The sequence below is a fragment of the Ostrea edulis genome, chromosome 4 (assembly GCF_947568905.1).
Source record: "Ostrea edulis chromosome 4, xbOstEdul1.1, whole genome shotgun sequence".
NCBI lineage: Eukaryota > Metazoa > Mollusca > Bivalvia > Ostreida > Ostreidae > Ostrea > Ostrea edulis.
In genome coordinates this window covers 68,575,647-68,602,079 of record NC_079167.1, presented here as the reverse complement: position 1 = coordinate 68,602,079, position 26,433 = coordinate 68,575,647, and the positions used below count along the sequence as shown (strand labels likewise).

The following is a 26,433-nucleotide window of genomic DNA, read 5'->3' as shown; positions in this document are numbered from 1 at the left end:
AGTCGAGTATTCTGATTGGCTGATAGACTGGAGGAGCCATTTTCAAAACTGTACAGGTGCCCTAAAGAAAACAAGACGTGCTATCGGTTGAATTGATGATATCCTGAGGTAATAAGACAGTGGTTCATGTCTCAAACTAATACATCTGTTGATCTAAGATTTGTATAGTGATTGTTTTGTGCTATTTGTATTGTCATAATGCATCATGATCATCACATCATGCATCATAATGTCGCAGCCTTATCATAGCCATCTAAAACTTATCAGTGAAAGTGATGCGGAATATACCATATACGTTAGAAATATATAGTCCGGTGAATAGCCTTATCAGGGCAAGAAAGTAGGTTAAAGTTTGACATTTATTCCGAAAATGTCTCCTCTATTTTCATCAACATGTCGTGTGGTATTTTCTGCAATCGAAATATTTTGTTTCTTCTTCCTTTAATTTCAAATTTCAATGTAACTACTAACTAGGTCTATTTTAAACCTCATCTATTTCACTTTTGCATGTATACTATATAAGATAATTTCCTGTTTTGTGTTAGGATATATGGTGGTATCACAATTATAATATCATTACATACAACTGTCAGCTGTGCAGGCATCCCATGGCCTGGGGATCCAGGTTAGAATAGGTCTTCAGACAGTACCCCCCTTGCTTGTCTTAAGAGGCGACTAAATGGGGCGGTCCTTCGGATGAGACCGCAAAAACTGAGGTCCCGTTTCGCAGCAGGTGTGGCACGATCAAGATCCCTCCCTGCTCAATGGCCATAAGTGCCAAGCATAGGACTAAATTTTGCAGCCCTTCACCGGCAGTGGTGACGTCTCCATATGAGTGAAATATTATTGAGAGGAACATTAAACAATATTCAATCAATCAACTGTGCAGGCATTGTTATGCTCTTTCCTCAATGGCTATTTTATGAAAACTGCATAGATCTGTTTTAGTGAATACTGTGCTTTTTTATTTTGATATGTGTCACAATTTATTACGTCCTTTAAACTGGACCATATTTACCAGTCTGAGTCAGTGCACCCAGGAGTGCATGAGCCGAGTTGCATGGGATACATTGTAAAGTCAGGAATGATGTGGCATATTTATAATTGTGAAGAACTAATTTCAGTTTTAAACTTTTCGAGTTACTGTCCAGAAACCATATTTGTCAGAAGTTTTCAATCTATTTTCGGTCACTGTGAACTTGACCTTTTTTCTCCAAAATCAATAGGGGCCTTGCTTTGCTGGTATCCAACAATATATCCAAGTTTCATTTGATTGAAGTTAAAAAAAAATTGTATTATCCTCCGGAAATCAAAATTTTTTGGAATTTTAAATCTATTTTTGGTCACCTTGACCTTTGACCTATTTTCTCCAAAACCAATAGGGGTCTTCCTTACCTGGTATATAACAATATCTTTAAGTATCATTTGATTCGGATTTAAACTTTCTGAGTTATCATCCAGAAACCAAATATTTCTGAAATTTTCATTCTATATTCGGTCACAGTGACCTTGACCTTTGACCTAAACTCAATAGGGGTCTTCCTTACCTGGTACCCAACAATATATCAAAGTTTCATTTGATTCGGATTTAAACTTTCTGAGTTACCATCCGGAAACCAAATTTTTCTGAAATTTTCATTCTATTTTCGGTAACTGTGACCTTGAACATATTATTTATTTTTAGCCGAGTTGCAACGAAGTTGAACTCGGCTATTGGTTTGGTGATGCGGGCGGGCGGTTGGGCGTCAACAATTGGTTTCCGGATGATAACTCGAAAAGTTTACAATCTAATCAAATGAAACTTTGATATATTGTTGGGTACCAGGTAAGGAAGACCCCTATTGATTTTGGAGAAAAATTGTCAAAGGTCAAGGTGACCAAAAATAGATTTAAAATTAAAAAAAAAAATTGATTTCCGGAGGATAATTCAATTTTTTTTTACTTCAATCAAATGAAACTTGGATATATTGTTGGATATCAGCAAAGCAAGGCCCCTATTGATTTTGGAGGAAAAAGGTCAAGGTCACATTGACCAAAAATAGATTGAAAACTTCAGACAAATATGGTTTCTGGACAGTAACTTGAAAAGTTTAAAACTGAAATTAGTTCTTCACAATTATAAATATGCCACATCATTCCTGACTTTACAATGTATCCCATGCAACTTGGCTTATTAACCCCTGGGTGCATATTTTGATTTTTTACATTTTATTTCATGATACTTACATTTACTAATTTATTCAAATAAAAGACATTAGTACCATCAGAATTTTCTCTGATCTGGAACCATCGAAGTAGTAGCATTAGCGATTCATTGGATTCGGAATCGTCCGATGTGTCCCTTTGACAAGCGGTGACATCGTGCATGTATTCTATTTCTGGTCAATGTTTCTCAGTTGAGGTAGAAGACGATTGACACATCCCAGCCTCATGATCGCAATCGTCACCTGTCTGAGCTGAGGCAGGGGTATTTCAGAAGTACTGGCATCTTGGACAGCAGGCTCTGTTACTTTAAAGAACATACTAATTTTTCTACAAGCTTTCCCGTCATCTTTTCTTAACCTGCTCAGTTGCTGTTGTGTGTCTAGATTCATTCGGTACACCTCAGTGACATCCAAATAAAGAGGGAACTGACCGAGGCATACCAAATTTCAGTACTAAATTTAGATAGTTTGTAATTGGAAACAGAATGCACGATTTGCGATTAAAAAACAACAATATTTTTCCAAAATTTATTTTTGGGAATTTTTACCCGCAAATTAGGAAAATTTGAGCCTGTTTTCAATTGGGAATGGGGCCGAATATCGGCCCCTGAGAAGGTACTGATAAATCCCTGCCTAACCAAGCTTTGCAAACAGTAAGAACAGTGACATAGTGTCAAAGTGAATGTGGAAAAATCAACTATTTCACCACAAAATGCACAACGAATGATGCCCAATTGCAATAGGTCACCAGAGTTAACTCAGTAGACCTCAGAATTTAGCTTCTCAAGAACCACTTAAAATCAATAGGAAAATTTTTCTTTTTAAGAACAACATGGCCACAATTTATTAAAACAATATTGATATAGTATCCTAGCTCATATAACGTAGATTCACGTTTGCTTGAACCATGGCCACTGAGACCAGGATTATATAGCACTTAGTTCTTTCCACGCCAGAAGGCATTTAAGGCTGTGACACTCTCCCTCCAAATCACTCTGTCTCTTGCTACCATCTTGACCTCATTCCAGCTTCTCCATCACGAGTACACCCCTTTCTGCTTCTCCAGGTTGTTTTCAATTAGGATAGGGTCACTCTATATATTAGGTTAAGATTTTGATATTGGTATGTACATCTTTGAGAATTTTCATTGAGTATTATGGTAAATTGATCACTTTCTTTTTCATTTTCAGGTCAGTTACTTGAAAACTTTACATGACATTGTGTTGCCGAGTCTGATCCACCATGAGTCAGTTCACTGAGCTGCGTGGCTTGTATCACCTGAGAGAGACCATTGGATCGGGTCAGTTAAAAATCACTAAATCCTTATTCACCATTTTAGGTCTGAGATCTTTTATTATGATGATAATGCAAGAATTGGTGTCTGTCATAACCTATGAACATAATAAATGTGTCTGTTTTAGAAGTCTGAGAGAAAAAAAATTTTATTTGAAAGCTATTGATAATTGAATAATTGTATAGGTACATAATCACAGGAATTTGATAATAAAATACCCATGTATGATGGACTTTTAAGGTGGTTTTGCCAAGGTGAAGTTAGCTTATCATGCACTCACTGGGGAGAAAGTGGCCATCAAGATAATGGACAAACGTTCTCTAGGAGTAAGTGTCATACATTGATCAGAACATCATCTTAGTGTAAGGTAAGGTGTTGGCATATACAGGGTTTGACATTTACTTTTTTTAGCACTAGACCAGTCAGGCTACTTCAAATGATTTTTTCTAGACCTGACCGTACATCCACTTGCCCCGACCAACTTTCCAGAAACTGATAGTTTTTCCATATTTAAATGTACTTAATTCAAATGACAAACATTAAGTTTGCATGAACTAAAACGTACTTAATTGTCTCACAATAGAGCTTTAGTCTCATCATTCAATTTAACGCTTTCATTTTCAAACACATTTTCTGTTTCTTTAAATTCTACCCGACTTGGAAATTCTCTAGTCAATTTAAAATAAAATGACCTCAACCGTTTTTTTAAATCTCTATTTCATAAGTCTTGCTTGGTTTCTTCCCAACCTTTTACTTTTTTTTTTTTCTCTTGGGACATCTTTCCTTGAGGACGAGAAGTCGTATTTGAATATACAGACATTCCCTCACATATGTCAACGCCGATAAATGGCTGTTTACGATTAATTTGATAAACACTTTCTTATATTTGATTCAAATCAACTGGGCTTTTAAAAAAATGAAAATAAATTCATCTAAAACATAACTTTACACACATTAACATCGAGTAGATGTCGTAAAACATCACTTCCAACCGCGACTTATTTATTAGAACTAAAAATAGAGATTGTGTCATCATGCGGTTTAAAATTGCTCGCAAAGTCTACAGTTATTCTTTTTTAGTTAAGAATAAAATATCTTATGGGTTTAAAGTAAAGTTTCTTGTTTATTTTTTCAACACGACCAGTCGGACTAGTAAATCAACATTTTACCCGACCGGACTTATCATTTAGTAGACTCAGTCGGTCTGACGTGCCTTAGTGTCAAACCCTGATATAGAATATTGAATATGGGGATCTGATACATAGCTGTTTCCTTGGGTTTTTTTATGCCCCTGTGATTGGGGATTTGAGGGCATATAATTTTTAGCTCACCCGAGCCTTCTTTGGCTAAGATGAGCTTTTCTGATCAAAATTTGTCCGTAGTCTGGTGTCCTTGGCGTACATACTTTTCACATTTTCATCTTCTCCAGAACCACTGGACCAATTTCATTCAAACTTGGCACAAAGCATCCTTGGGTGAAGGGGATTCAAGTTCGTTCAAATGAAGGGACATGTCCCCTTCAAAGGGGAGATAATCGCAAAAATAGGGTGGGGTCTATTAAAAATCATCTTCTCCAGAGCAACTGGGCCCAAAAAGCTTCCTGAAAATGTGGAGATTCAAGTTTGTAAAAATCATGACCCCTGGGGCTATTGTGGGGCCACAATAGGGGATCAAAGTTTTACATGCAAATGTATAGGGAACCGAACTTGGCACAAAGCATCCTTAGATGAAATTTGTTAACATGAAGGGCCATAGCCTTCTACAAGGGCATATGATGATTAATGAATTTGTTGTCAAATTTGATAATTAAGTTTGATAATTAATGAATTTTCAGTCGTTACCTTTGAAAAGTTTTTTCTGAATCAATCTGCTTGTATAATGATAGTTTTGCTCAAGCTTGTTTATTGCTAGGAATTGCTGCTCAGATTGGCGATGTGGCCCATGGGCTTCTTGTTGGTCTGCCTGTTTGTCCGCAAAACTTAAATCTTGGCCATAACTTTTGAACGGATGGTGATATACTTAACTTTGGAGTTTGGTCATACAGGGTTGCAGTTTTCTACGAATTACACTTACCAGCAATTTTTGCATACAGTAGATCTGTTCTTTTATTTCTTCCATGTTTTGAAATTTTACCCTGTACTCAATAGGAAGATTTGCCACGAGTGAAAACAGAAATAGAAGCAATGAAAGACCTGTGTCATCAACACATCTGTAAACTGTTCCAAGTCATCGAAACGGAAACCAAGTTCTTCATGATTTTAGAGGTTATTTCAGAATTAAATACGAGTACGCTAATTACCAATATATTGTATTGACTGTGGTCTATGATATACTCAATACATGTAAAAACATTCCAAGTCAATACACGTTTGAAAGTATCATTAACTTAAAAGATAAATCAAATACTGTAGATTCCTTATGTTACGTGAGTACTTATTATCGCGAAATGACTCATGGATATCAAATCGCCAAAACGTAAATTCGTGAGTGTTCTGTAGATCAAGAATATTTGCATGTATTTTAACAATGTATAAATAAAAAGCGAGTCATTTTATTTCGCGAGTGATGTTATTCGCAAAATTAAACGATAATAAATTCCTCACTTATATTTAGTAATTTACAGTAGTTTTCAAAGTTTTGGAAAAATTTTCACATTCTCATTACCCCATGATGAAAAAATATCTTAATTTACGTATGTTTATATACATATGGCATTTAGTTGGGGTTGTCAGAATGTTATTCTTTTCAGTATTGTCCTGAGGGAGAGCTGTTTGATTACATTGTATCTAAGGACAAGTTGTCTGAGGAGGAGGCTAGGCTATTCTTCAGGCAGATTGTGGCTGCTGTGGCATACATACACAGTCAAGGGTACGCACACAGGGACCTGAAACCGGTGAGTCTGCAATAAACGTAAAACTTTTACTAATTAGTCTAATGGCTGCATATTAAAATGTATGTGTGTTGTCAAAAAATACTTCAATTGTGTATGATTATTGTAAACAATTTTTTAGGAAAACTTATTACTAGATGAGGAGCAAAATTTAAAACTCATCGACTTTGGTTTATGTGCAAAACCAAAGGTAAGAAAATAAAAATTTCTATTACCTACACTGTACTTTCAAAATCAAATGTCATTAAATGGTTTGATGAATATCTTTGAAAAATAGGTATTGATTAAAACATAACATTAATCTCTTTGATATTGTTTTTAAGTCCTTAGAAATATTTTGAAATACACCACCAACACTTTTAGAACCCTGTTTGTATTTATTGACAGGGTGGTATGGACTGTCAGCTGTTCACGTGCTGCGGTAGTCCTGCATATGCTGCCCCGGAGCTGGTGTCAGGGAGGGAGTATCTGGGATCTGAGGTGAGGGGGCGGTCTTAACAATTCATCATGTCACAGCAATATTATACTACAGGGAAACCATCCAAAAAGATTGTACATTCAGTTGATGATGAAACTATGTCCGAATTTTATGATAGAGCATAAGATAACATACATGTCCAACATCAACAGTGAACTATTTCAGGACTTGAAGCTAACTTTTTATGTCACCAGTTCAGCTGGACTGATGGGGTATAATTTCAACCAGTTCGCAGAAAGATTTACCAGTCCAACAGTTTTCCAGAAATAAATAAACATGTTTCATTAATGTAACTAAAATGAAATTTAACTCGATATGCCTCAGACAATATTGTAACACTTATGTGAGATTTATATTTACGATTCAAATTTGTCTGATATCTACAGATCGAAGCATGTCAAATGTGTTATAAGATTTCATAAGTATATTTTCCAAAATGATGCTTTAGAAAATTAATCAGTCCCATTGGACTGACTAAAACAAATGTCAGTCAGTCCGCCAGACTTTTAACCAGTCACAGACTGACAGGCATTTGTTAATTTTGACCCAAAATGTCATGACCTTCTTTGCTAACTGAAAAGATAATGTTTAGAATACTTGAGCATTTTCATTATTATATGTTATGTTTTCCAGTTTCTGACTATTTCAGGCAGACTTGTGGGGTATGGGGATTTTATTATATGTTATGTTTTCTGACTATTTCAGGCAGACTTGTGGGGTATGGGGATTTTATTTTATGTTATGTTTTCTGACTATTTCAGACAGACTTGTGGGGTATGGGGATTTTATTATATGTTATGTTTTCTGACTATTTCAGGCAGACTTGTGGGGTATGGGGATTTTATTATATGTTATGTTTTCTGACTATTTCAGGCAGACTTGTGGAGTATGGGGATTTTATTATATGCGTTACTGTGTGGTTACCTCCCCTTTGATGATGACAAAATCCCATCTCTATACAAAAAAATACAGGTATGCTTATACTTTGATTCACTAAAATACCTGTCATATTTCAAGTCAAATGTTCATTTATGCCAGAATTATGTTTTACAGAAATAACATAGCTCTGCTTAAAGAGTTCCTCTAGACATAAACATGTAGTTTGAATTCCAGTTTCCCATGTAATTCAAAATTTTACTGTTGTTAGTTTTATGTTTGACTCTATTAAAGTATTTCCTCCAGACGTGTATTCACTGCCTGATCATAGTCTCATGTTCTAATCGACCAAACACTGCTTTGTTTTATGTTAAAAAGCATTACACATGTAGCCAGGACATGGAAAGGGGCCACAATAATATCATTTAAAAGAAATACATATTTAGAAATTTTTCACTTCCAAAATGCAGTTCTGATCTTAAAATGTTAGGATCAAAGTCGTCATTTTATTCGGAAGCATTAGGTCAAAGACCATCGGGGGAGGATCCTCTGCTTCTGACTCCATTTAGTTTACTTGTTTGGTTTTTTAAAAAAAAAAAAATTTTTATCAATGTCTGTATCGTAAATAATGGAATGACATATATATCTCATCTGTTCTCTCGCACCAATAAATGTTTCAGAATGGGAAATATGAGACCCCTTCCTGGCTGTCAGAAGAAAGTAAATCCCTTATAGCGTCCATGTTACAAGTGGATCCCAAGAAGCGGGTTACAATCCGACATCTTCTCAACCACCCCTGGCTGATGGCAGAGGTCCAGTGTCCAGTAGAGTGGCGCAGTAAATATAAGGTACAGAATTCCGAAAATTTAATGTTCACAAAATAGCATATATATGTGAGGGACAAGTGAAATTTATATGTCATTTCAATGAATTAAAATTCACTTATTTAAAAGTCTACTTAGTGGATTTATGTGTTTGAGATTATTTTGTTCATCAGAATTTTTGGTTTTACAGCGCTGTCTTGATGAAGACTGTGTTACTGAGTTGGCGGTGCATTATGGGAAAACAAAGAGAGAAATGGAAACATTAGTTTCTGAGGTTAGTATTTATGTTGCCTTTAGAACAGCAAGTTTAATTCTGTGAAAATGAACAGTTTCCTTTGTACAGGGCTCCCTCAATGTATATATATTTGGGCAATAAAGCAGTGGTGGCAATATAACAAATTTATACTGACAATTAATTTACTGAGCAGTCAAAAGAAAATCAGTTACATACTGTATTTTGTTTGGGCTACATTCTGTATGAACAAGTTAAATCGTGTGTACATGTTAATAACAACACTATCCGTAGTCATGAATTGTTTTTTGTTTCAAAAATGATTGGCTTAAATAAACTGAAAAAAGTTTGAATTGACATGAACTTGTTGATTTCATTTTCGGTTGTTCAATCATCATGCTCAAGAAGTTTTATCACAGTGTTAATCACAGTTTTTGCATCCGATATTGTTAGTAGAGGGTCTTTTTTAAATTCATCATCACTATTGTCTGACTCTGAATTGGCTGTTGCTTTTTTCATAGTTTCTAGAATCTCTTTCACTCAAAATTTCGCTTGGTTGAGCATTGCAGTCAGAATCCATAAACTGAGGAATAGTCAGCCTCATGTCAGGGTCCTTGTCAAGATCATCTTGTACTCGAAATAAAATGTCTTGGATTTTTGGTACAGCAAAATCTGAGGTTCAATCAAACTGCAATGTGACCAACAATTTATGATAGTGACAGGTGCTACAGAATCTCCACGTAAATTTCATGTATTGAATCGCCAAATTTAGAAATAGCGATGAGGTATTCTTGTGATCAATACACTCTATCAGGTGCGATAATTGTTTTCGGTAAGGTTTTTTGAAATTCTGTATTCCGGAATCAAGAGGCTGCAAGTGACTTGTTGTTGGAGGCAGAAAATAAATTTTAACATTTGACAAGAGTAGGATAATATAGCGAGGTGCATTGTCCAATATAAGCAAGACTTGCTGCTTTCGTCATCTCCTTTTGTTGTGGAATTTATCGATCCAATCAGAAAATAAGACTGTACATAATCACAGAATAAGCCAACACTGATATTTCTGAAACAGCGGGGGTTTCCTGATTTCCCAGTAACAAAAGGGCTTTCATTCGTCACTTCCATCGGCGTTGCCACAGAGAGTGAGTTTATCTCTCTTTCTTTTTTTATGCCTTTCGTGGAATTGCCTGCTGTTAGGCCAATTCAACTTAATTGTTAAATTATCATCCCTGCCCACCCCTCAAAAATTGGCCCGCCCAGATTTTTTTTATTTTGCAGAACTGCGATTTCCGGAAAATTTTCATGTCCGACTCCAGCATTTACACTTCTTGTTTACATTTCCGGTATAGCAACATGAAAAGCCACATGAAGAAAATAGATAATATGGTTTTCTTAATTTCTCACATTCTTACGGGCATAAATGAAAGGAAGGGATTAATGTTCTTCATATCTTGAAGAAGTTTGGTATCTTTCTGTGTTTGAAATTAAAGCTTAACATGAATTTGTCTGTAAGATTGATATCCATCTGGCATTAAATGATGTACAAATGTACTTCTGTTGACAAAAAATTAGTTTGTCATTAATATTTTTCTCATAAATAATAATAAAAATTAAAAAAAATCCTCCCACCTGCCCCATACTTGTTGGTGACCCTGGATGATAATCTACTAATAAAGTTGAATTGGCCTTAATGATACGTCAGGAATGAGATGATGAAAGCCAGTTTCGTCAATATTGAACTTATTCTTTAATTCATAATCCTTAATAACATTTGCAATCTAATTAAAATTAGATGTTAGATCCGCTTGCGTACTCGCATACATAACAAGTACGCGAGTGGATCTAACATCTAATTTTAATTAGATTGTAACATTTGAAGCTTTTTGGGGATTTATAACAACACTTTCCCCTGTCAGAAGTAATTGAGAGGAAAGCTTACTTTTAAAAAAAAAATCAAAGACACTTAGATCATGTTTAATTTATTTAGCAGTTGTTCGTAATTAACCTGAATACCTTGTCCAGCCCATCACGATTCACTGCACTGCTCTCCAAGTACAAATGTGATTGTCGATGGGTGTTAGGTAATTGACATTATTAATGAGGGTAAACCCTTTATAATTTGACCATTTATTTTTTAAAATCAGTGGCAAATAGCATTAAGCAGGGTTGGCATTATAACGGGGGTGTTAACACTGGGAGAAATCTGTTCTTAAGGATTTTTAGGCAATAAATGGGGATGGCATTATAAATTTGGGGGCATTATATTGAAGGAGCACTGTATTTCAGTTGATACCAGTTTTGAATTATGTGCTTGCAGTTCAAGTTTGACTACCTAACAGCCACATACTTCCTCCTCCTTGAGAAGAAAATGAAAGGACGCCCTGTCAGACTTCTCAATAAAATTCGAAGCCATGATGGAGGCTGCAGGGTAAGCAATAGAATTAAGTGACATTGTATAATAAGGACACCACAGTGTAGATACTGTATGAAGATTAACATGTAGATTTTTGCATATGTACAGACTTTGAAGTGTGTTACTACACCTCCAAAGCATTCCATTTCATTCAAAGCCAGTTTTATTCCGCTCAAATTGTTCACTTTTTCGTGCAAGAATTGTTACCTGCAAGATCAAGTCACACCCACAGAAACATGTTTGCAGACCATTCAAGCCAAGGCCATAGAAACTTACATACTGTGCAAGTCATTCTGCTATGTATAGTAAAACCCAATACATTTGTAACCATTGAAGGAATATAGGAATAATTTGTCTTGTTAGAGTTGTTTAATCACATTTTATTACTCAGCAAAGTGTGTTTGGGGGGGGGGGGGGGGGGGGGGTCATCAGAATTGTGTATCAGAATTATCTGGATAATGTAAAGATCTGTGTGTAACTTTGAGATTTTATGCAAATTCCAAGGTTTTTACTATAACAGAGGTTGGCTATCTGGGTATTCGAAATTAACAGAACTCTGAAGTGTTTACTATAACAGAGGTCGGCTAATCTGGGTATTCGAAATTAACAGAACTCTGAAGTGTTTACTATAACAGAGGTCGGCTAATCTGAGTATTCGAAATTAACAGAACTCTGAAGTGTTTACTATAACAGAGGTCGGCTAATCTGGGATTCGAAATTAACAGAACTCTGAAGTGTTTACTATAACAGAGGTCGGCTAATCTGGGTATTCGAAATTAACAGAACTCTGAAGTGTTTACTATAACAGAGGTCGGCTAATCTGAGTATTCGAAATTAACAGAACTCTGAAGTGTTTACTATAACAGAGGTCGGCTAATCTGGGTATTCGAAATTAACAGAACTCTGAAGTGTTTGACTTCCTGTAGAAAGTGTTAAAAAGGACTTGGGCTATAGAGACACGATAAAAAGGTGTTCATGAAAATCAAGAGGCCCACTAGCCCCAAGGGCTATGAAATGTAGAAAACTTTCTTGCTCTACATACATGTATGTCTAAAGCTAAATTCTAATAGTCAGCAACATTATAAAACAAGATGTAATCTTCAAATTAAAGCCCCTCAAAGTGCCCATATACTGGTGAAAGACTTTACCTAATACATGTAAGATTAACACGAGATCACTAATTTGGACCCGTCCGAGAGTCAAATCCCTTGGGTTGTGAAATTCACAATTTTGGTTCCTCGTTTCCTGCTTTTCCTAAATATGCGTTTTGTTTTTGTATCGTATCAGCAAACTTTAAAAAAAGTCTTTCAAATGATAGACAATAATCACTATAATAATTTTGGTCCTAACCAACCCATATATTACCATTTTATGATTATTATAATTAAAGAGTTCGGTTATACAATCTGTTTGGTTTGGTTTGGTTTTGGTAGGTTTCGTTTCAAATTTTACAGGTACCCATCGGACATGTATATTTATATTGAAATGCATAATTGTATCATTTCTTTCTAAATCTTTTTTTTCTTTAATATTAAGATTATCATTATTGTATTGAAATTATTTCATATTAGAATCACCTCCATGAAGAATAATTAAAGCGTGCAGGCCATGCCTACCATTTTGTACAAAGCATGCAAGCCTCACCTACCACTTTGAGCAAACAATGCTGACTGTTCACAAAACAGGCAGCATTGCAAACTATTCTGTGCAAACCATTCAGCATTGTGTGCAAACCATTCAGCATTCTGTGCAAGCTGTTCAACATTGTGTGCAAACCATTCAGCATTCTGTGCAAACTGTTCAGCATTCTGTGCAAGTATTGTTTTGTAACATTTTGTGGAAATGGTGTAGTAGCTCGCTCCTGGGTTTATACAGAGAACTGTGGTTAACATGTTTGGTCTTTGCCATCCTTACAAATGTCAGGGATCTGGTGTCCACTCCCCCAAGTCAGGAGTAGACACGCGACCAGTGGCAGTGTGAGGATGGTTCTCAGTAAACAGTAGGATACATAGAATTCACTTATAACTCAGGAAAAAAGAAGTCACAGTGCAGATGATGCCGCATGTTACGAATTGGTGTATTCCCCAAGACTGGCAGCATCCGAGAGATTAGAATCTCCGGTCATCCATAACAACGAAAAAGACCTAGGGCCCCGGCCCATGACTTACGGCGGCTGTGAGGAGAGAGGAAGAAATAGGGCCAGGGAAAGGCTGCCGTTCTCATCCAAAGAGGAACAAGAAAACGAGAAAAATTCTGCAATTACGCGACACGACAGATCCTCTTGTAATAAAGACGACAAAGAAAACTTTGCGGTTCCTCTGACTCCGGGTATAAGGACTCCCAAGCCAAAGACAGCAAAGACGCCCTATCAACAACTGATGATACCAGCCTCTAAACCCAGGTCACCCCTGATAGCTAAACAGCTGGTACCCTCCTCATTAGACGATACATGTAAGTTCAACCATGACAGTAATGAATTTTATTACGTTCTTTCCACTAACATTAGGATTTTGATAGATATGAATTTTATTTTTTAAAACTCTGAAGAAATGATGGTGTGTTTATTAAAAAGTATTGTTGGAGTATTTAAACTCAATGAACAAAAAATTTAACCCGTTAACAAACAGACGATATGTCATTATTTTTAGTATCCCCAGGAAAATCAGACCACTCGATGTTGAACACAACTCTCTCCCCATCACGATCTTATGATTCTCAGCTCAATAATCTCCCAGACCAACCAACACCACTCAATGCCAGCAAGAGGTAGGCTTATTTAGTGCTAGTTCATAGTGCATCACCAGTGTCTCTACTAGAGCTAGATATATTCTTCATAAGGTAGTCCTGAACTTAACCTCCCCAAAACTAAGTATATTTTTTCAAGTAATGTCATATTGGAAGTTATCCACCCATAGGTTATCCCAAAGAAATTCTTTGCCTTACACCAGGTCATTGTTTGAAAAGATAAAAGCAAAATAAATATATTTTAATCATAACAAAAAAAAGTTACTCAAACTTACCTAACCTAACTTACAGGTCTGATGTATAACAAAACCAGTCATGATTTATAGATTAGATGTAACGCGGCGTTTAATCACTCAAAACCAGTCATGATTTATAGATTAGATGTAACGCGGCGTTTAATCACTCAAAACAAGTCAAGATTTATAGATTAGATGTAACGCGGCGTTTAATCACTCAAAACAAGTCATGATTTATAGATTAGATGTAACGCGGCGTTTAATCACTCAAAACAAGTCATGATTTATAGATTAGATGTAACGTGGCGTTTAATCACTCAAAACAAGTCAAGATTTATAGATTAGATGTAACGCGGCGTTTAATCACTCAAAACAAGTCATGATTTATAGATTAGATGTAACGCGGCGTTTAATCACTCAAAACCAGTCATGATTTATAGATTAGATGTAACGCGGCGTTTAATCACTCATGGAAATTCAGTTTGTCACCGAGTTCAAATCATGTGTGTATAATAACCCATCAAAATCTTCATAAAAATTCATAATTTCAATGATTGCCACAAAGTGTACATTTGTCTACCTATTATAATGTTAATCCTACAAACATTTATATGTAGATACGTGTAATGTATCTATACTGAATCGATTGCTTCATTGCTGTTATGCAAGCTTTCATTATCTCACGTGAAAGTTCATGAAATTATTCACACCCGATTTCATGTCATTCATGAATTTTATGAAATTGATAGAATCCAGACATGTAATTATCATTTTAATGATTACCAAATCATTAATGGAATTGACAGTTTTTAAACACATAAAAAGCACATCTTGAGCTTCAGTAGCTTGGCTTGGCAATTTACAGGGCCACCAAGATCAAAGAAGGTTACCTTTTTGTAAATTGTGAAATTTTTAGAAAACGTGTGATAAAATCTAACAGGGCAGCCTCCGCTGACGGTTTAGAGGGAGATTTTACTCCAAAGTCCAGGAAAGCCTCGGTGTTCGGAAGTCTGGAAAGGATGTTCAACATGCTGACACCAAAGAAACAGAGCAAGTCAACGTGTGATGGTCCGAGGAAAGTCAAGGTGTGTGTTAGTCTCAAAATGTTTATCATCCTCAACCAATTTGTATTCTAATTCAACTGTCTTGAGTCTATAGGCTAAATTAAAGGAAAGTCCATCTGTGCTGTCCAAGAATTTATCTTTTTAAGGTCATCAAGAAGACATGCATGTAAAGAGTTCTGTTTTCATCATTTCTTTATTTGTTGTTTTGTGTACTGTCTATGATTATTTCAGGCTTTACACAACATATTCCGAACAAATGAAACCAATTCAGAGTATGTGTTGGGTCGACTGAAAGAGGTGGTGGAGGAGAAGTGTATCCCGTACAAACAAAGCGAGTAAGTCATGCCTCTCTCTCCTAGTGCATGTACATGTGTAAGGCCAACTTTAGTAGATCCAGGGTCACCAAAAAGTATGGAGCAGGTGGGAGGATTTTATTTTCTGAGAAAATTTGAATGACAAACGAGTTTTTGTCAACAGAAGTGAATATTTTAATGCCAGATGGATATCATTGTATGCTTATTTCACAGACTGTCACGTGCTAGAATGGGATGAATGATAAAGTCAGAAACACTTTACATATTATAGCATGGTTATCCGTGACACAGACGAATTCCGGGTTAAGCTTTCATTTCAAACACAGAAAAAGATTTACGCCCATAAGAACGTGAGAAATCAAGAAAATTATATCTATTTTCTTCACGTGGCTTTTCCCGTTACTATACCAGAAATGTAAACAAGAAGCGTAAATACCGGAGTCGGGCATGAAAATTTTCTGGAAATCACAAGTTTCACCCAAAAAAATTCAGGGCGTGCCAATTTTTGAGGGGCAAGCAGGAATGATAATCTATCAATTAAGTTGAATTGGCCTAATTGAGACTAGATCTCTTTGACATTCTTTCATACATGTACACACATATTCTCTGTAGCTGCAAGTCTATTTAGATTGCCAGGAGGAATGTAATAGAAATAATGTACTGCCCTTGGCGTTGTCATACAGTATTTGTCCATGAATAGTAAAGTTAAAATTTTTGAAGGTACATCTAAGGGCTATTTCAGAAATAAATACATGGGGGGGTCGGGAGGCACCTTTTGTATATACCAAGCACCCATAAAAAAAAAATAAAAAATTACCCCATGACCCATCAAATTAATAAACTCATTTTACAATGACCCATCTAATAAAAAAAAAAAACTAACCAGACCCACCACAAAAATATTTCTAAAAATCAAAACGGTACAAATCTCGCGAGGTTTTCGGGACAAACATTCTAGTCAATGACGCGGTAATGCCTGTGCGACATTGTATCACAGTAGTTCTGAAGAAACGATGTCACATCAACAATCAAAGGCATTTATGGCGGGAATGTTGGAAAGATTGGGAGTCCAAACGATACTATTATCATGAAATGGGTATGGATATGTTTTTCCACGAATCGTTCGTCTTCTAATGGAGCCCGCGCCCGGAGGAGGCCTCTATATCACCATCACACCGACTGATAAATATAACGCATCGGTACCCTCGTATAAATCAGCTAAGGTTTGCCTATTTTTATTAGAAAACGGAATACCTATTGGTTTCAAAATATTCCCAAAATCGATGCACTGTAAACTGTAATAATCTACAGAACAGAGTTCGCCGCCATCACGTCCAAAGGGACCCTATTAAACGCGCCTCTAATTTGAAGAGTGTCGTAATGGAAAGTTATGCGCTGCAAAGAGCGACAACTCGAATAGTTCTATGTTACTTTCGATTTCGAAAGCAGCATTTCGAAAGCACGTTTTCAATTTTCCCTCCGACGTTTTGTAACCAACACGACAAGAGCGACAATAAAAATATTCTGAAAACTCAACACCCACGTAGCACAAAATAAAACAATAGAAACTACCCACTACCCATAATAAATATTTTATTAACAACCCCACCACGGACAAATTAAAATATGAAAAAATACGACCACCCACACAAAAAAATATCATTTGCCGCCCGACCCCCCCATTTGATCATTTCTGGAACAGCCCTAACTTACATGTATGTGTAATGAAGAATATTTCAATGAATTTAGATATTTGAGAAGTGGATTCATTTTAACAAAATAATTACAAATTGTTAGGAACCAGTTTGAGTAGGTTGTTAGAATAGAACCAACTTTTGTCAAGTTTATTCATTTTCCGCTTGGATAAAAAAAAATTGATAAAAAGAAAAGACCTTCAAATCTTGATTCTTTATATTCGACTATCTCAGATATTGGCAGACCAGACTTCAAAGTTAAAATATAAGCAATACACATACATATGGTTAGGAGGAAAGTCTTTTTGCAAACACTTTGTGAATCATTTTTATTTGTTGAACCTTTCAACAATTACATGATACCATGGCTGTAATGACATACCTTGACCGTTTCTCAAATTTCCATTACACATCGATACCTTAAATGGTCCTGTTGGAACAAACTGTTATTAAAGTGGATCGCTATACCAAAATTTTATTTAATGGCTCATTAAAGCATCTCATATGAAATATGATTTCACCATCGAAAGAGTGATACAAGCTCCCAATTATTTTATATGAAGTTTTTGGTGTTTTTCTCCGAAAGAATTTTCCCTACAACTTCCTAAATGCTCTCTTTACTTTTGTGAGTAAAATGGATGATTCCATTCCAATTCACATGAACTGAATTTATAAAACTTATTTGGGGAGGCTTCTCATATTACAAATTTCATCCCACCAAGTGAACCTTAAATCTGTTGTTTTCTGAAAACTCCTGTCTAAAAAAAATTGCCAATGAAACTTTATTTTTTCAGTTACACGCTTCGCTGCACAGTGATGAGTGATTGGTCACGTGTCCAGCTGGCCTTTGACCTTGAGATCTGCATACTACCCAAAGTTCCGTATATAGGAATCTGTAGAAAGAGAGTGAAAGGGGACACATGGCACTACAAGAAACTCTGTGAAGACATTTTAGCTTCCTGTAAATTGTAAGTCTTATTGTGGTAAGTTCCTGCAAGGTGGGCAGAATTTTCTTTTCAGCATGGGTGGTAGATTGAAATTTAATATTTACTAATCAATTGAGGACAGAGAACTGGTTTAATTGATAAGAGCATCCTGCTTTTGATACAAAATACTGCACATCAAATGTAAAAGGTCAACTATTAGGATAACAGGAAAATCTCTGAAACGGAGTACTTGTGAAGGGTCAGCTGTCAAGATTAACATGAAAGTACCATTGTCAGGACAGTACTGTATAGCAGATCTCTAGCATGATTATTCTGTCAGGGGTCAACTCAAAAAATTGCATAGCAAATTCCTTACATTAAGTGGGCATCAAAAGAAAATTATGTTGTTATACACTGTATGTCCATCAGAACATCTGTCCGGCTCATAATTTAAATTCTGTGAGATCTAGAATCATCAAACTTTGGCAGCCGATACATCTTGGGTAGAGGGTCGCACTTTATAGTCACTATGATCTGTGATTAAGATGATACAGCCAAATATGACAAAATCCTGTCTAACTCTTAAATGAACAATTATTTGGTCTAGAATCATCAAATTTGGTCAGTTAATGCATCTTAGGTAGGTGTGTCTCACTCTAATTGAAGGTCAATATGACCTATAATTAAGATGATATAGCATAACTCTTGTCAATTTGTGCAACTGTAGAGAAATGTAAATTGCAGCTGAGAATCAAGTTATTAAAACTTTTAAAATGATAAATATATTTTTTTTAAAAACCAAAGTTGTAAGGGAGGTAATCCTTACATATGTAAGAGAGTAATGCAGTATAAACCCTATTCAATAATTATTACATCAAGAAATGAGCTTGTTTTCTTAGAATTTAGCTACATAACAATCTGAATAATTATTTTGTTTATAACATTAATGATGTAGATATAAGCAGTATTGTACTGCAAAATTTGTAAAGACTTAACATGTGCATCATACAACAGATAGACTAGAGAAATTGTCTCATGTGAATAATGATCTAAGTCATGGTGTTTCAAAGAGTTCAGCTGGACATGCAAAGATCATTTTAATACGAGCTAAATTGCAGTTAAAGATTAAGTAATGAGTATAAATTAAGAGGGCTGTGGAAATAAATTGTCACTCCTTTAGTTATGGGTCATTTCTTTGTGCAACCCAAAATTGTTAGTCATTATATCATCATCATGTGAAAGAAATCTTAATCCATGTAATAATATGAAACCTGTTTTGAAATGTAGTTATTTGAACAATTCAAGAGATATATTAACAAGTCAATTGTTGTACCAGGGTTAACATGATTTTGTTCCATGCACACTCGTCTGTTTATGATTGATAATTATTTGACAGGCGTATCATGTACCGTGGCACTTTTTTATTTTCCTGTTCACATTGATGATAACACTCTGTTAAAGGACACATGACACAAAAAATTATTTGTCTGTAATCATTGTCTTTATAATCCTTAAGTCAGATTCTCACACTGAATCTGTTAAACAAGCATCTGATAACAAGGTACAGCTGGAAATAGTAATCTGTAAACACCAGCCAAAGCAGTTCTCCGAGCAATGCCGACAGTTAATGAGATAAGAGTCACGTGTGTGTTATATACGTCAGAGGTGAGCTTCTTGCAAATTCTCACCGTAACGTATTCAATACAATGGCTGAAGACTTATCAGAACTCTGATTTATTTAAGAAATAGCAAAATTGAATTGCAGTAAAATATTATTGGAAATCATGTAATAAACTTAAACTTTGATATTCACATTTGCAGCAGATTTAGATTGTTGATCCTCCTTCCCCCCAAGCTCTAAATTGCTAAACATATATAAATATGTACCAGTATGTATATCATGTATATATTGAAAAAAAATCAACAAAAATTCCGTATATGTCTAATGAATTGACATCATGGCATTCTGAACCCCTTATCTATAAAAATGTATGTCACATATAAATAATGTAAGAAACCTACCATAAAACGAATGTAGGAAAAAAAGTCACAGATGAAAAATCACAGGAAAATAAGTCACAGGAAAAAAAGTCACAATATATATTTTGTATAAAAATCACATAGATGTATGAAAAAAAGTCACAATATATATTATATTATATGTATAGGGGAAAATTCATAGTATATATTTTGATAGAAAAGGGTCACATATACAAAGGGGGAGAAAGTCACAGTATATATATTTTGAAAGAAAACTACATATATATATATATATATATATATATATATATATATATATAAGTCAATTATATATAAGGAGAAAAGTTTTACTTAAATTTGATTCAAAGTTAGAAGATTCCATGTTTTTTTTAATCATTTGCAACAAACAAATAACCCCAATAAAATTAACTTTTAAGTATTTACAACAGTTAACAGTCAACAGTGCCTGTTGAGATTAATTAGTGGCTTCACAAGGCACCTTTCCCCTTTTCTAGACAGTGTATTCCCTGTATAAGTAGACAAAATGGCATCAGTTTACAATCTTTGAAGCCATACATAGGATGAAGGAAAAAATGTTTTTTTTTTTTTTTTTTAGCAAATGTTAACTATTCATCGGTGCTTTATTTTTCCTACGTATGGTCAAAGTCACTCTTTATAAATATTGTGACTTTTTTTCCTTGGTATAGGCAAAAACAATAAAAAAAAATTGAACAAAAGAAATTGTGACTTTTTTTGCTAGGTGTGGTCATAGACACTCTTTCTACATATTGTGACTTTTTTTCCCGTGACTTACTTTCCTGCGACTTTTTTCCCGTTTACCCATAAGACAGGGATTATAAAAAATGATGTTTGTTTTCTTTTGGTAACAATTTTCTCTAGCAAATTGCACCCCCTCCCCAAATTTAAATTTGAATCCTGATACAAAATACGAATAGTAAAAAGCAGTTAACTTGCAGCACATATGTAATCATATTGTAAAAAAAAACTTTGTTTTTTTTTTACCTGAAGTATTTGTCGCTTTCTATATGCACCATACCCAGATGGGTTTTTTTCTCAGTATTTGATGAAGTTGAACATTCACCTTGGGTAGGCCACTCAGCATCGGGTACAGCATCATCTTTTAACTGAGCCGAGCATTATGATAACATAATTCAGCTAACCGGGGTGGATAACGAGAATACTGATCTGGCGTAAAGTGTTTCTCACATATTTTACTGTATTTGGTTAATGTAAGGTCTCTTCTATGACAGTAATGTACCCATGCTTTTTGAAGACCTGCATCTTTGGGGAAGCGAAAAAATGACACATTTTTGTCCACTTTTGAAGAGGTTGAACAATTATAAACAGTACAATACGGTATCCTTACAAACTATATGAATAACTCTTTAGATACAAAGAAATATGAGTGTGCATGTTCTTTGTTTATGACAGCATTTAACCCATTACTGGTAATTAGGGAAACTGTTTGTCTTTGATCAGTGATAAGAAAGATTTATAGTATCTCTTCTGTAGAAGCATATAGCATCTCTGTGCTGTAGCTCATCTCTGACGTCACCCCGACTGTTTCCGATCTCTGGGGTTTAGAATATGCATATTGAGGTCAGGCTGCTTATCAGTACAGTGTTACAGCTTTAGCTGTGAAACGGATGCGTGTTTAACAGATTCAGTGTGAGAATCTGACTTAAGGATTATAAAGACAATGATTGCAGATAAATAATTTTTTGTGTCATGTGTCCTTTAAGGTTTTGTAACCTGTAATTAAATATATATATATATTACACACAAACACACACACACAGTAGTTACTGAAAGCTACACTGTGTTAGACTAACACTACTCAAATCATTTCTGTTTTTATTTTATTTATTTTTTCCAGAAAGTAAATGAAGGTTGTGATACGACTCATTCTACTGCAGAGCAAAAGGGAAACAGTAATCTCGCTGTCCATCCCCAGGCAAGGGGTGTGTCAAAAAATAAGAGACGCCGTGATCATATCTGTGATTTTTCCTGGTTAGCTTTTCTGCAAGATGGTGCTTCTGAATTTCAATCTGATGACATGTTAAACTGATGTAAACAGAGACATAGGTTTTTATGTAGAATCTGCAATACGAGGGGGTTGTGATTGTATTTAGTGTACCTCATTTTATATATTGTTGATACAGAATACCCCCACACTCAACACCGTGAATGACCTTGTGAATTACATGTATAGATCAAGTGCTATTTATTGGACATTTGAAGTTTAAGCAATGTTTGGAGAGTTTGAATCATTTGTGTTGTGAAATAGAAATGATATTTTACATATATTTCAGGGGATTTTTTAATGAAGAAAATTACAATGCTATAGATAAGTGGAATTTTTATCCATAATTCAATAGGAATATTTTGGATACAAAGAACTTGGTTTACAAACAGTCCAATTTGGCCCCAATTCTGAAAGTAAGTTCGAACTACTTGTTAGATCTATGTATAAAACTTGTTGAAATTTCATTAATGGATGATCAATTTACAATGCCATAGATTAAATAAATTTCTTGTCATTTCCTTCACCAAAAATAACTTTTTTCTTAAAAAAGTATGGGCCACATTGGTTTACCTTTACCGAATGAAGTTACGTTATTCTTTTATGTCTTAAACGTCAATACATGAAAATAGTTTTGATGGATGCATGTGGCCCAGTGTTCTAGTTGAAATAAAACAAACAGAAACCCGAGATGTGCATTATTGACAATTTTCATAGAAAGTGGAAAATGTCACTAGTTTTGCAACATTATATTGTATTAAGTTAGAATTCAGTTTGGAGGAAGAAATATCTTGTTTTTCTCGCTGTCTTAATGTGGAATATACTGAAATTCAGAGAATGATTAAAACCAGGTCCAAAATGGCTGTTGTTGCACCTAGTTCATCCAGTAACACTGTTTTATTTAAGGGTAATAATTGTCTGCAGAAAAGATATTGATCATTTTGGAGTACACATTTTAATTGTATACATGTATGCACATTTTTTTTAAAAGATTTAAATCATGTTAAACATTTCTTTTTTATGATAGGTACATCTTTTTTAAATATAAGTTTTAATTTGTCGGAAATTAAAGCCTGTATATCCATTGTAGATGTGATTATGGATTATGTGTGTGATTTCTCCTCGCTAAATTCTGTGTGTGCGATCTCTCCTCTCTCCTCGCTGACTTTACTATCTTCTATTTGTATATACTGTCATTAACCACACAATGCCTATAAACTATGACAAAGGAGTAGGTTTACAAACGGCATATTTTGATCTCAACTGAAATGTCAATTTACTTTAAATTTTCTACATTTTGCTGGTATGACACGACATAAATATATCCATACATACAAAACGTTTTATCCATCAATTTAATGAAATAAAAGGAATTTAAACTTTGTAAAATTTGTTATTTCATTCAAAATGTTTACAAATGTTCACCAATTAACATCATCCATTACACCCCCAGCCAATAACCACTATTAGTTTTATATATTGATTACAGTCAACCATTAATGCTCTTTACACCTATCAATAAAGAATTTGTATCGGAGGCTAGGTTATATATGAAAAAATTGATGAAAAGTGTAAAAAGACACATACAGTTTATAGTGACACAGATTAATCTGCAACATAAAATTCAAATTTACAGGTCTGAATCGCGCCATTTATGAACCTACTTTGTACGCGCAAGTTGCACATGAGGTGTATGCAACACGATTAATGATATTACTTTCGTATATGAGTGAAGTACTGTATTGTTATTTTATATGAATAATTGAAATAAAAAAGCAATAAATTGTTCATGCAACAATTGTTATTTTCCCCTGCTTTAGAGAATACGAACACCCGCCTCGGAGGAGGAAGGGGACTGCCCCGGGGGATGAAGGGGGTGGGGGCTGGTCCAAAACTTCAAGAACTTTTTGATTTTGAAGCTCCTTTCATGGCTTTGATATTTTCGGTCTATCCTATGACCAGGCATTCTTTAGGTGTTCATTTCAAAGAAGCATATTGTTCTTGGTCGGTGAGACTCCTACTTTTATCTGTGAATGGAAAATACAGTTGTTTTCGCTATATCTTTGTACTATGGGAACCTTCGGTACACCATCTATGTACAGTTCTGTATCGGACAAACTGGAAAGATGTTTGTCGGACATCGTAATCCATGATGCCTCACCAACCAAGGATTCGGTTTCATAAACAAAAGTGAAGGTGGTATATTTTTTCAGGTAACATGGAAAATGTTAAATATAGGTCATCCCCAGCAACAAATTGTTGACAGACAGATGTTGAGACCTCGTCAATCCATAAACCAGTTTTGTTTTTGCTATCCGACCAAGAAAAATGTGTAAAGAATACGAAGGCTTGATTTTGAGAAGAAGAAAAAAAGCAGTGACATTTAAGAAAATAATTCAAAAGCACTGCAAGGTTTCACACCGGCCCATGTACATTTTACGTGTGAACTATGCCGACACGTGTTTTGATGACCTAACCAATCCATACCTCATGACACGCAACACACTCTTATCATGGTATAACAAAGGCCTAGCCCCCCAAAAAATTATTTGACCTTTACTCCAAAGGTCATCAAAAATGGCACGCGACAATCTTATCATGGTATACTCACAAACGAAATATCAAAGGCCTATGTCAAAAGACAAAAAAAGTTGTGGTACGGACAACAAAAATGCCCAAAATATTCTATTATTTGACCTTTACATAAAAGATCAAGGTAATCAAAAATGGTACACGACACACGGAAAAAGAAGTATTCACACTTTCAATCCCCCCTCTGGGAAGGGAAGCCATGTAATAAAAAATTTTTAAAAAAACAACTATTGAGCCAGATTTGGTTTTAGTCTTTACAAAGAGCTCACACATGGGGATCCGAGTTAGAATAGGTCTTCAGTACCCCCTGCTTCTCGTAAGAGGCGACTAAATGGGGCGGTCCTTCAGATGAGACCGCAAAAACCGAGGTCCCTTGTCACAGCAGGTGTGGCACGATAAAGATCCCTCCCTGCTCAAAGTCCGTAAGCGCCGAGCATAGGCCTAAATTTTGCAGCCCTTCACCGGCAATGGTGACGTCTCCATATGAGTAAAAGATTCTTGAGAGGGACGTTAAACAATATTCAAGCAATCGATCCATTTTTGTAGTTGTAATTTCCGGTCGATTGACAAAAATAAATTTTGCTTGGCATGCTTTTATGCTTGGGTTGATAGACGGAAAACAGTCTATGCTGCTCTGAGAACAGTGTTCCACTTGATTGCGTCTGTGTACAGGGAATATACAATTTACTTTCTCTTCATTAAATGCCTTTTATTAATTCATATAGGACTATCCCAAGGCCAAAATCGGTGCTATAATAAAGAAAACACTGTTCAGGCCAACTTTGTTGGTTAATTTCAGCGTTGCAAATTATAGGTTAAATTTTAGGTTAAAATTATAAATTTGAAAAATAAACAACTAAACATATATACGGCAAAAAAAAAAAAAAAAAGAAGACACCAACAAGAAAACAATGAAAGTTGATATAACAATTGACTTTGTAGATATCGTCGTTGTAGTCTCTTTGAAAGTAATTACATTTCGACTTAATAATATCTAGGTGCAAAACCAGTGCAATATTTATACATTCCTTTTACATCTAATTACTATCTTTCTAATAGCAGCGTGCACTTGGCTTGGTCGAGCGTGCAAATTTCATTCAATGATTGGCCGCTTATGCCATTTTTTTCACTGTGACTGGTCACTGAGAACAAAAGTAAGACCTGCTTTACCGAAATCATTGATAAGCTTCGTCCAAACATTTTCACGCTCGATCAAGCACAGTAACACGCTGTTATGGACACGATAGTACCTAGCTGGGCAGCTCAGTGGATTCATGTGTCGACTGTCTTCACCTTTCATATCGTGTAGAATTACGTGGTTGAGAGTATGACAATGCTCAGAGAGAGATTCTTGTCATTTATCGTGTAGAATTACGTGGTTGAGAGTATGACAATGCTCAGAGAGAGATACTTGTCATTTATCGTGTAGAATTACGTGGTTGAGAGTATGACAATGCTCAGAGAGAGATTCTTGTCATTTATCGTGTAGAATTACGTGGTTGAGAGTATGACAATGCTCAGAGAGAGATACTTGTCATTTATCGTGTAGAATTACGTGGTTGAGAGTATGACAATGCTCAGAGAGAGATACTTGTCATTTATCGTGTAGAATTACGTGGTTGAGAGT

At 35.3% G+C, this 26,433-nt stretch overlaps 1 protein-coding gene across 3 annotated transcripts; it reads left to right on the top strand.

Annotated features, from left to right (window-relative positions):
- The first annotated feature begins 8 nt into the window (after positions 1-8).
- Positions 9-24,013, top strand: LOC125671130 (maternal embryonic leucine zipper kinase-like). Of its 3 annotated transcripts, none has more exons than XM_048906611.2 (17): positions 9-108; positions 3,395-3,504; positions 3,739-3,824; positions 5,646-5,762; positions 6,248-6,391; positions 6,510-6,578; positions 6,776-6,868; positions 7,740-7,838; positions 8,423-8,590; positions 8,757-8,840; positions 11,116-11,226; positions 13,242-13,662; positions 13,860-13,977; positions 15,109-15,277; positions 15,488-15,591; positions 18,059-18,232; positions 22,068-24,013. In XM_048906611.2, exons 2-17 carry the CDS (start codon positions 3,447-3,449, stop codon positions 22,072-22,074), a joined length of 2,022 nt encoding a protein of 673 aa, XP_048762568.1. In that variant the 5' UTR covers positions 9-108; positions 3,395-3,446; the 3' UTR covers positions 22,075-24,013. The 3 variants fall into 3 exon arrangements, with proteins under 3 accessions (XP_048762568.1, XP_048762570.1, XP_048762569.1); XM_048906613.2 differs by having other exon boundaries at positions 12-108; positions 15,133-15,277; XM_048906612.2 differs by having other exon boundaries at positions 12-108; positions 18,059-18,247.
- The last annotated feature ends 2,420 nt before the right edge of the window (positions 24,014-26,433 follow it).